Raw genomic sequence first — 11,649 nt, 5'->3', positions numbered from 1 at the left:
GGCTTGTTACTGAACGTCATTACATAGCTTGACAAATGCATGGCTTCTGCCCCGCCACTGTGTAGGATCAAAGCAGCAAAAGACTAATTGCCCCAGTCCTCATCCCTGCTCCCTCAAGGGACGGTGTGTGGAGGTGACAATCCATGTCCTTTGGGAATATTGACAGGGTGTCTTATGCTTCAGCCACTTACAAAGGTTGTCCTGCTGTTGGGCTGGTGAGTGTTGGAACCTGCAAGCACAGATTTGGTGAGGAGTTTGGAGAAGCTTTGCATGGTTTTGGTAGAGAGGTCACACATTCTGACATGGGCCTGAAATGCCCCTGCCTGGTTTTTTCATTGGTCTGTCCTAGGGTCTGTCCTAGAGCCCCTTAGGCAGCTCTCTGACTTGTTCTTTCCCTCTAGGTCTGGTGAAGGCAATCAACACTGCTGTTGACCTGATTGTGGCTCACTTTGGAACCAGCAGGGATCCAGGGGTGAAGGTATGTCTTGCTTTCAGCATCATGAGTGACATGGAGAGGATGGAGAAAGATTGCCCCTCCATCCTCTGTAGTCAAAAACTGCAGGGTATCCAGTGAAGGCAGCAGTACCAAGAACAAACCAAACAAAGGCAATGGTACGCCGTGCAGCAGATAATAATAAATTTGTGACAGTTCTTGCTGCCCGATGCTGGGGTGCCAAAAGAGTACATGGAATTAAGCGAAAATCAGAAAAACACAGGGAAGGGAAGTTCATTGAGGTCTATTGAATACAGGGAAATAATGTCTAGCTTAGGTATTCTCTGAGTTGAAAGTAGTTGTAGGCTGTGAGAGTATTAAGGGCAAGTATTATATAAGTTTGCTCTGGTTTGACTCTTTCTTATGTACTTACTTAAGGCTCTTTATAAGAAAGAATACAAGGCCAGCTGGAATTCTGGTCTGATGCAGTACACCAACTCTTTTTTCTCATACAGTACAGAGTTGTGTGTCCCTCCTCCACACATTCCCTGATTCTGTTCTGGCACTGGTGCCAGGACAAAGCAATCTCCCTATTCCCTCAATGTGTCACAGGGCTCCGTAATGATAAAAAAGTGCATCAATCATTGCCCATCTGGGGCAGGGGGGCACCATCTGTAGTCCTGCCATGAACCCACTAGCTTCAGAGTGCATCTGGGTTGTCCGTGGGACTGGCTGTCTTTGGTCTGTGCTCCCCTCATCTCCCATTTCTGGAATAACACAGAAGCAGAGCAAGTTTGCTTCTGTTTGTACCAGGCAGTGTCTGCAGTCCTGTGACACCCAGCGTGTTTGTGGTGCCTCCTCTCAGTGCTGAATGCTCTGCTTCAGGCAGGGGACTCTGTGGCAGCAATGTGACACTGTTTGGACAACAATGACCTGCAGTGCCATCCCCAAGGAGAAACCTCTCTGGGACAGATTCCAAGCCCATTCAGTCTTACCTCAGAGGCCAGGGTAATTTGCCCCTAATTACAACGGTTGCTGATGCAGAGATTGCTGTGCAGCCTGACCGGAGCTGTTGGGATTCCCACAGCTTTTTAAGGCTTCACAGTGAATTCCCTGTTCTCGCATTGTTGGTTTGGGGAATGATGGCAGCTTTCCCCCATTACTTTACTTACCAGACAGTGCTGTGGTTTTGACCTGGGGTTTCGTTATGTCAGTGCACCAAGGGCTGAGCATTCACCTGTCAAAAGGCAGCACTCGTCCCTGATGCTCCCACGCTCCGTGGATCTGACGGGATTATTCCTGACCCAGAAGTTCAATCTCAGTTCAGGGCCTTTGGGGACCTGTGCCAGCTAGCTACTGTAATTCCAGCTCAGCTGCTAAAATCTGTGTGCCCTGAACACCACTGCCTGGGACCACCAATGTGACATGCACGGCCTGAGGCTGACTTGTTTGGATAGACTCCTCAGCAGCTAAAAGGCTGTATGCAGCAGAATATGCCCCTGCTCTGCTGGTGCTGGGCTCTTATGTGCTCCTCACCTCAACCTGAGCTCTGTCCATCCATTTTGCCCTCACCCTGTTTATTTATAGTAATCCCTAGGAATTACAGCATGGCATGTCACTGAGTTAAGTGTTCCTTAACCCCTCGGAGCTGGTAGTTCCTATGTGGCTTGCTGCTTTCTGGTTCAAAAATAGCAACAAGAAAATCTACAGCAGCAGAAAAATCCCCTACTCTTTTCTTCCTCCAGCAGGACAGCCTTGTTGTACTTGTAGGCAGAACCAGGCATCCCTTATAAGTGGGATATCCTCTTCCCAAGTTGGGATATTCTCTTCCTAAACTATTGCCTTGTCCTAGCCTGGGGCAGCCCTTACAGGGAGCCGTCCAGAAGCGGTGTATGAGGCAGCAGGGGTGAAGAAGGGCCTGCCAGTTCAAGGAGCTGCTGGGCGTCATGATAGACTGGATATTGCCTGCTGGGTGTCTGTAGTAGGCAAGTGGGGCTAGATTGTTTGCATGCATCTATACGTCGTAGAGCAGTTACCAACACTCTCCCTGTTGCCTGTTTTCCTTTAGGCCAAACTTGGGAACAGCTCCGTGAGCCCCAACGTGGGGCACCTCATCCTGAAATACCTGTGCCCTGCTGTCCGGGACATTCTGAGTGATGGGCTCAAGGCTTACGTCCTGGACATGATCATTGGCCAGAGGAGGAACATCCCCTGGAGCGTGGTGGAGGCATCCACTCAGCTAGGTATGGAGGGCATGCAGCAATGCCCGTTACTTTGTGGTACTGCCACATTATTGCTGGGAGGTGCTAGGGAAAGTTGATTATAAGGACGGGAATGCAGACTGATACCCATCCATCTCCTGCATGGAACAGGGTGCAGCTTGACCTTCTCTTGCAAGATGGGAGAGCCAGTGCTGTGTTCTGCCCAAATATTTATTGTCATCCCCCTGAAATTTCCAAATTCTCCTATAACAGGCCCTAGAAATGAAAAAAAGGGGGGAAAAAAATCCTTTTCCCCCCCTCTAAGTTTTCAGGGTGTTTCTAGACCATCTTTAGCCTTGCACAGCTGTTGTATAAGGTGGAATTGTGCTTCAGTTTGGTCTGTAAGAGAATTTGCACTCACAGCTTACTTGGCTCAAGGATGCCCACAACACCTGCACTTGATGCTAGTGCCAGGGTGCACCCTGGATTGTGGCAGTGGCTGTCACTCCTTTCTGAGGTTACAGATGGCAGGGCCACACTGATTTCTGCATCATGAAGAATTTACATGCAGGGCTGGAAAGCCTCCCACCCTGTTTGAGGCAAATCTCCAGCTCTGTGTTTACCTCTGTGATTTCAGACACTCCGAATTATAACCACCTCCCACAATATTCTGTGTACCTGCTGATTTTGAGCCAGGGGCCGTGATTGTCCCTGAAGTCTGGGAGGCAGGTCCTTGCGGTATTGAAACCCTCCCAGAGTTTTGGAGTGGCAGTCTGGGACAGAACACAGCCCATCTCCCTTGTGGAGTCTTAACTGTTGGGATGGAGTGAGCTGATCTTGGTGTTTGGTGGAGGAGCAGTGCATATACAGGCATGGGCACGCAGCCAAAGTCTACCCTTGCCTTGATGCTCCTCCCCATGGTGTCATTTTTGGCTTTGGTGACCACAACTAATCTCAAAGTTTTGCTTCTCTCCATAGGCCCCTCTACCAAGCTGCTGCACAGCCTCTATAGCAAGATTAGCCAGTACACGGAGCTCACCAACCACACCATGAGGTTCAACGCATTCATCTTTGGCCTCCTCAAGTAAGCAGGCTCCCTGGGCTGGCTGCATGTCACTGCCCAGGGCTGGCAGCAGGTGCTGGTCCTTGACTGCAGGCAGGCACAGTTGTCAAAGACTTAAGAACCCTGGGAAGCTGCTTCCCAGTTACAGGTGAGGGAAGGAAGAACCTGTGAGCCTCAAGGATCTCCAGAAGGATCAAAGCCTACCCAGCCAGGTCAGGAGTGAGAAGAGTGGCTGTAGCCCACTGAAGGACATTGTCAGCTTGGTTTAGCCCCAGAACATTAGGTGGGAAGAATCTGTCAGGGTTCATACAAGGTTAGACATAACACATGCATACATTACTCCTGGAAATTCCTACTTACATCACCGCTTTGCGGGCCTTCAGTGAACAAGCATGAGGCTCTGAAGGAGAAATTGCCCTGTTCCAGGAGTCAAGACTGGCTCTTCCAGGTTGGATAAGGAGTGTGCATACTACACTTAGTGTTAAACAGAAGGTGGCAGCAATGTCTTTTTGACGGTGAAGGGATGAGCGCTGCTAGGATTATATTTCCCTGCCCCTCTCCAGCGGTCAGAAAGAGCCCTGGCAGTAGCAAGAGTCCCCAAGTTCTCCAGATGTTGGGGGATCCCTACAAGCAGGAGCAAGCTCTGCTTTGTTCTCCCCACCCAGGGTAGCCCAGGTCTCCCCTCCTGGCACAAGATACCAGCATATTCTGGGCCAAGATTGCAGCAGTAGTCTTATGTTTGTAAATTATTTGCCTCTTCCATGTGAGCCCTTCTCAGAAAAACTAAGTTAAGCCCTGGACCTAGGAGCTAAATGGTGAGGAAGTTTGCTGGAGACATGGTTGTTAGGTGTTAGGGTTGTGGAATGCCTCATGTAAAGCAAACTGGATGGCTCCATGACAATCTGGGTGACTGTGATTAGCGCATGCTAATGGAAGTGAGCCACTGTCCTTTCACTAGGTCTTGAGGTTCACAGGCTCATGCTGTGTAAATAAATGCCCTTTTCCAGCCACACTTCTTTTTGTAAAACAGAAAGGATGAAGGGGATGAATCGATTTTCACTCGTTCTTTCTTTTTCTTTCTTTATTTCTTTTGTTCTTCATTTCTTTCTTTCTTTCTTTTCTTTCTTTTTCTTTCTTTCTTTCTTTCTTTTCTTTCTTTCTTTCTTTCTTTCTTTCTTTCTTTCTTTCTTTCTTTCTTTCTTTCTTTCTTTCTTTCTTTCTTTCTTTTCTTTCTTTTCTTTCTTTCTTTCTTTTCTTTCTTTCTTTTCTTTTCTTTCTTTCTTTATTTATTTCACTGCTTGTTTTCCCTTCCTGCAGTATTCGGTCCTTGGAGTTCTGGTTCAACCATCTTTACAACCATGAAGGTAAGAGCCTGAGGGCTGTGGGCTGCGGGCTGCAGTGGGGGACAAATTCTGCACAGTGTAGAGCACAGGAGGGGCTTGCATTTCTTTTGTTGTTCTCTCAGCCTGGGCTGCTCCCTTCTGCTCTGAGCTGAAGGACCAGAGTATACACAGACCCAATTTACTGGGAAAGTTCCAGGTGGAAGTCCAAGCTCCATGCAGCTCCCTCCAGGTGAGCCTGGCCAGACATGTCCTTCCCAGCTGCAGCTGGTACCGAAGGGTATCACCTCCAATGCAGATCCCTTAGTCTACCTGCAGGAGACCAGATCTAACCCTCTCCAAATTTCTGTGTTCCTTGCTCGGTGCCTAAGAGCTTTGTACAGATGGAGATGTGCACACTTAGCTGAAACCCTTCAGGCATGGGAAATGGAAAGAAATGGAAAGGAAAACCTCTTGACAAAAGCCCAAACATTTTACTGGATATATCTGTTTTTTCAACCAGAAATGTTTCTAAAGTGTGCAGATAACTCAGCAGCACGACCAAGCTGCCTGATGCTTACAAGCAGCATGACTAAGTGCTAAGTGCACAGTGAGACAGACTCAACCTGCTGGATCTCCTGAGAATGCTGCTGCTCAGCCTGTGCTCAGCCCAGGGCCCTGTGCACTCTAAGAAGTCCAGCCCAGTATCTTCTGGCAGATTTGGGGGCTGTCAGCAGACATTTCCCAGGTCTGTGTGTGCAGTCAACACTTCTTTCTGGAGCAGACAGGAGAGCAGACTCGCTGAGCAGTGTGGCAAGAGAAAGCATCCTGGTTTTCTGGAGCAGAAGACCATCTGTTTCAAGACATCATTAAGAGCTGGAAGTGTAAGCAAAAGCTAGGGCTGTCAGGATGAGGAAGGCCAGGCAAAGGGGGTAGAGATAAGGTGCACGTCCTGTCTGTGTTGTATGTTATCTCAATGGGGCTAAATAGCCATAAATCCTGTTCCCAACGTTGTCCCTGGGAGTGAGACCTGACAAGAAAGCTGAAGCATGGCGGCACTGCAGATGTGGCCAGATGAATCATAGAATCATTGAATGGTTTGGGTTTGAAAGGACCTTAAAGATCATCTACTTCCACCACCATCCCTGCCATGGGCAGGGACACCTTCCACTAGGCTAGGTTGCTCAAAGCTCCATCCAACCTGGCCTTGCAGGATGAAGTGAAGGGTGAATGCTGCAGGTAGAAATACTAGCCCATTTTCTGTTAGGATCCAGTTCAGCCCAGCTGTGTCTCTGGAAAGGCTGTATTCAGCTGCCCCTGACACCCCTCTCCATAGGGGACCGGTGTTGGCCAGATCCACAGCTCCTTGTTCATCTCCAGGAGGTGGGAAGAGAATTTTAATACGTGCAAAGCCTTTAATGCTCTTTATTCACACTCTACTCTCGTGTATTTTGCAGCAGAGGTCATCCCAGTGGATAGTCTGCCAGGCTGGTGCTGCAGGGTCTGGGCCAGTTTGCCAGGAGCTCACAGAGCACCTGGTGCTACCTGACCCAGTGCCGAGCCTCACGCTGCAGCCACAGCTGTGACAAAAACTAGTGTCCAGCTCCTCTCCCTACAGCGTCAGCAGCTTCTTGGTGGCTTGGCGAAAGTGGCAAGGGCCTCTAATTAATGTCTCTTGCCCTACAGATATTGTCCTGGCACACTACCAGCCGGTGGGGTTTTTGTGCCTGTCTCACAGCGTGTGCCAGCCTCTTTTCGAGGAGCTCCTGCTCCTGCTCCAGCCTCTCTCCCTGCTGCCGTTCAACCTAGACCTGCTTTTCGAGCACCACCTGATGCAGATGGGCAAAGAGCAGCAGCAGCAAAAGGAGCTGCTACGTGTGAAGCAGGACCTGCTGCTCTCCGCACACTCCACCCTGCAGCTGATGCGGACGCGGGGCAGCAGTGAGGACCCCGACGGCTGCAGCACTGCCCCTGAAGCATGCAAAGTGGGTGCCAGAGATGGTGATATCTCACCAGGCCACAGCCCCCAGCAAGCTGCCAGTGAGAGGGTCAAGGGTGTGGGGGCCTCCTGTGGAGACAGCGACAGGGAGGAAGAGCGGAGGAAGATGCGAGAGAGCACGTGGGAGAGGAAGAAGGACAGGCAGGCAGGCTGGTGGTACCAGCTTATGCAGAGCTCTCAGATCTACATCGAGGGCTCAGCTGAAGGCTCAAAGTTCATCCGCTATGAGAAGAAGACTTCAAATACTGTGCCTAGGTCAGCAGAGGCCCGCAAGGCACCACCTCCCCGCGAAGGGGTGGTGGAGGGTGCAGAAGCTTGCCCCATTGCTGAGGGCACCTTGGAGGAGAAGCCCAAGGCTGCCAGCAAGCCAAGTCCTGAAGCCATGGAAGAGCCCTTGGAAAAGCCCCAGCAGGTACTGGTCAGTGAAGAGGTGAAGGAACGGAGCTGGCCCTTCTGGATGGGCAGTCCCCCAGACTCCGTGCTTACGGAGCTGAAGCGCAGCAAGGAGAAGGAGGCGGGGGCTCAGCAAAGAGTGGGAGCAGCACCAGTCCCGCAAGAGGAGAGCAGCACCAGTGCATCAGAGGGCAGCCAGCCCATCAAGTGGGGACACTTATTTGGGTCCAGGAAAGTTCAAAAAGAGCCCAGGCAGCCTAACAGGTAAGGGCAGGGATGGTTTGGGGCTGGGGAGGGCTGGTTCATCTGTGGTCACAGTAGTGCAGGTGGAAGTCAGGCCAACAGCCGACTGCTGGGCTACACCACAGTGGTACATCGGAGGCAGTGTGTGAACAGAGAGGTCTGTCACCCCTGCCAGCCTGCCTTAATTCCTCCCACACCACCGTCCCCTTCAGCTCCTACCCTTGCTCAGTCAGCCTCTTGGGCTTTCCTGTTCTGCCTGAGCTCTACCGCTGCCTCAGGTCCTAAGTCCCCTCTCCAGGGGCAGGGCCCTGGCTGCACGCCCCCCATCATCAAGTCATCCCTCCCAAAAACACATAATGAGAACGGAACATGGAGCCGTCCCTGTTGTACGCAACAGGTGAGGAGGAGGAGGCATGAAGTTCCCAGTGTAGCTGAGACCTCCCTGCACTGCCTCTCCCTCTATACCCTTAACTGTTTCTATGGCCACTGGAAATGTCCTTCCCAGTATAGGCCAAGGTGCATCTGCAGGATGCTGAGCCCTCCCAGCCAGGACACAGCCTGGGGACCACAGTGTGCTTCATGCACGGAGCCAGACCTCTAAGCTGTGACCTTGCCATGACAGCAGCTGCTCCCTGCCCCCAGGTATGCTTCCCTGCCACTACCTGCTTCTGTCTTCTTCTTACAGGTTGCCCTCTGGCTGGCTGAGCTTGGACAAATCTGTGTTCCAGCTGGTGGCCCAAACAGTTGGGGCAAGCATGTGGCGAGAAGCAGCTCCTGAGCCAGAGCCCTCCCAGCGAGAGCCACCTGAAGTGCCCCCCATGGCACAGCCAGCCCGGGGGCTGTCTCCCCAGCCTCCCTGGTGAGTGGCGCCATGTGGCAGTCCTGCAGGCGCTGGGGTGCAGTGGGTGTTGTTGGCACAGCTCTGCTTGTTGCAGTTCACCTGACCTCCTTTGTACTTGCGGACTAGGGGATGGTTTGGGACAATGATGCAGCTTCTGCACCCATCTGCTGCAACTCTGCAGTCTGCAAGTGAGGGGAAGCTGGGGGGCAGCTGGGATCCTGGCTGGGGAGGAAGGCAGGGGGTGGTCTTCCTCACTCCCCTATGCCTGCAGTGGTCCCTGGGCTTCAGCAGGGTGAGCATCCTGTGGTGAGCTAATCCTTCCTCCCTTCTTCCTGCCTGCAGTGAGGTGAAAGCTCTTTGCCATCACATTGCCACTGAGGCAGGACAGCTGAGCTTCAACAAGGGGGACATCCTGCAGGTCATCTCCAAGGTGGACGGTGACTGGCTGCAGTGCAGCCTCGGCTCCGAGAAGGGACTGGTGCCCGTCATGTACGTCACCCATCCGGAGGACGAGGACTACTGATGTGGCTGGGAGGCCAAGCACAGTACCATGAGCTGCTGAGGCTCCTCTGGGGAAGCCTACCCTGCCAGAGGAACAGACATAGCTTCTTGCTAGTTTCTTACCTTTCTTGCCATTACAGAATACAGTAACCATAGGTGGTTCCTTCTTGCCCCTCCTCGTGCAGCTGCCAAAGGCCATCTCGGCCCGTGGGGTCTTCTGTGAGCTGCACCTCATATTGCCAGGCATCGCCATGCATGCAACCACACCGGGGACTGCCTGAGCCTCCTCCACCCCATGTCACTTCCAGCACCTGTAGGCCATTGACTTGTACGTAACAGGAATGCAAGCAGTCCCTGCCACAGCAGTGCTGCTCCTGCTGCCTGGCTCAGTTTCATGTTGGAGGGTGCAGAATGCTGGCCATACCCTCCCTGGGGGTGGCAGTGCAGTCTGCAGCCTTCAGCATCCTTGGCACCATCAGCTGCAGGGGTAGAGCCACTACGCGTTGGCAGGGTCTCTGCAAGGCTGGACTGATGGGTTGCATTGATGGGGGGCTGCAAGGGACGCTCCCCGGCGCTGGAGGAGCCCTGTCCTAATGCGTTATAGTGGTGCCTGGTGTGTTGTACCGAGCCAAGTGGCCTGGCACTGCCACACTGCAGGGCTGAGGCTGTGCCTGGCCACGGCCAGAGGAGGGGGACAGGGTATGTGTGTGTGTGCGGAGCAAAGGGGTGTGTGGGGTCGTGAAGAAGGTGTGTGGATGTTCAGTGTTACGTAGGTCCAGGATGAGTAGTGCCGCCCTGTGTGGAAATGGGTTCTTTGGGGGGTGGTCCCACGCCCTCCACACTGAGCAGGCAGCCAGTGCCTGGGAAGCCCTGGGATGCTCAGTGGAGGGGGAGTTGGAGGGGCCGGGGTGAGGGCAGGGTCCCTGACTGGGCTAGGGGTGCTCTTTGGAGTTGGGGGCAGCGCTCCCAGTAGGTAGATCGAAGGGTGCTCCCAGAGGGAGTCGGGGAGCCGGGGAGGGAGGGGTGGTGCTCTCCTTGGCGTAGTGTTTTTGGTCTTGCTGAGCAGTGCCATAGGGTGGTGGGGGACAAATGTGCACAAGCACAAGGGGATGCTGGGGGTCCTCGGTAGAAGCAATGCCAGTCAACCCCTTCCTTGCCATGTTCATGCTACCTGCTGGGGTGGGGATCTTCATTTACCCATCAGGTGGGGAACAGTGTTAGTGAAAGGCCATGCCAGTATTTGGTGCCTTGGCCGGGTTGACGCTGCTTGCAGCATCGTGCCTGGGCTGGCTTCCCCATGGCGAGGGGCCCTGGTCTTGCAAGGTTACCTCCTGCTTGTACATTGCTTAGCAGACGTTGCACCATATTTAATTTGTATTTCCCTGTTAGAACAAGGTGTCTCGCCTTTATTTATTTCTTTATTTATGATGCATATTAATAAAAAAGGTGCTGATTGAGCTCCCAGCTACCCTGTCTTGTGATTTCATCCCATCCCTGGGGAGGATATGAGGGTTACCTCTGCTGGGACACTGCACTGCAGGCTTTGCCCAGCTTCCACCACAGCCAACACCCGACCTTCTGAAGGAGATAGGTTGCCCCCAGGTACCAGAGCTGTCAGTTCAGGCTGCTGGGGGGGCTAGATCACGTCTCAGGGAGGCAGCATTCTTCAGGGTTCCTTGTCTTTGTTCCTTCTGCATGCTTGCAGGGACAGAAGCAGGTTTCAGACAGGAGTTCACACGTATTACAGTCTACCATCTGCTTCTCCAGGGTGTTGTGAGTAAGGTGTCCATAGGTGTGGTCAAACTGGCACTTGTCACCTGTGGGCAGTGGAAGGAAGTCCTGAGCAGCATGGGAAGGAGGCAGTGAAGGGTGGGTTGTGGGGCTGGGACCCAGAGCCTGGGACAACCTGGCCATGCAGCTCAGAGGCTGCAGGTCACTCACAAGGAAGGGCTCTGGGACTTTTAAACTTAGACTCACAAGTACTGGATGTCAAGTCCAGCAGGAATGAGCCCCAAGAGCCCAGCCCTTCCCTTTGCACCTCAGTACCTCCCGGGAGAATGGGGAAACTCTGCTTGAGGCTCCAGCCTTTCCTGCAAGGACACCACACTTGAGTTTGTTACATCGATGTACACAAACGGTCTGCAGTGGTGGAGTAAGTCAAAACAGTAGAAAAAAAAATCCAGAAATGAAGCAACGTAAGCCCCTGTCCTGGCTTGGAGAGGCACCAAGCAGCCAGGGGTTGCACATGGGCTATTTTAATTAACCTGTGAGAGTGGAGGATGGATGGCCAGGGCTGCTCACAAACTGCACAGAGCCAAGCTGTTCTCCCCACATGCGCTGCCTGGACCGAGTGGAGAAGGGGACTGTGCGGTAGCAAACAGCCCGCAGGGTGCTGAGTCAGCTCCGGGGCAGGAGAGGGGATTTCCAGCTGATGCAGAGCTGCTTGCTGGGTGCCTGCTGCTGGGGCAGCCTTGGGTGCAGGGGAGGCATGGTGTGTTGGTTAGGGTGTCAGAGGCTTGGATGTGAGGTTGCTGCAATGGGGTTTGCAGCTGCTGAAGTCTTCTTTGGGACCATCCAGCTAAACTCAAGTTGGTCATGGTTGATGGCTGTCAGATAGCCTGTCCCAGTCAGGAACTTGTCATGGGGCACAAAGCCT

At 52.8% G+C, this 11,649-nt stretch overlaps 1 protein-coding gene across 8 annotated transcripts in view; it reads left to right on the top strand.

Annotated features, from left to right (window-relative positions):
• RUSC2 (RUN and SH3 domain containing 2) overlaps positions 1–10,457 on the top strand; it is a 63,062-nt gene extending 52,605 nt beyond the window's left edge. For all 8 annotated transcript variants that reach the window (XM_040579198.1, XM_040579204.1, XM_040579202.1 and 5 more), the window contains 7 exons: positions 402–478; positions 2,502–2,676; positions 3,613–3,718; positions 5,015–5,061; positions 6,703–7,672; positions 8,337–8,510; positions 8,835–10,457. In XM_040579198.1, coding sequence (XP_040435132.1) covers positions 402–478; positions 2,502–2,676; positions 3,613–3,718; positions 5,015–5,061; positions 6,703–7,672; positions 8,337–8,510; positions 8,835–9,015 — 1,730 coding nt within the window. In that variant the 3' untranslated portion in view covers positions 9,016–10,457. The remainder of the gene's footprint in view (positions 1–401; positions 479–2,501; positions 2,677–3,612; positions 3,719–5,014; positions 5,062–6,702; positions 7,673–8,336; positions 8,511–8,834) is intronic.
• The last annotated feature ends 1,192 nt before the right edge of the window (positions 10,458–11,649 follow it).

Source organism: Falco naumanni, chromosome Z, assembly GCF_017639655.2.
Source record: "Falco naumanni isolate bFalNau1 chromosome Z, bFalNau1.pat, whole genome shotgun sequence".
Classification (NCBI taxonomy): domain Eukaryota; kingdom Metazoa; phylum Chordata; class Aves; order Falconiformes; family Falconidae; genus Falco; species Falco naumanni.
This window is presented reverse-complemented; position numbering and strand designations above follow the sequence as displayed.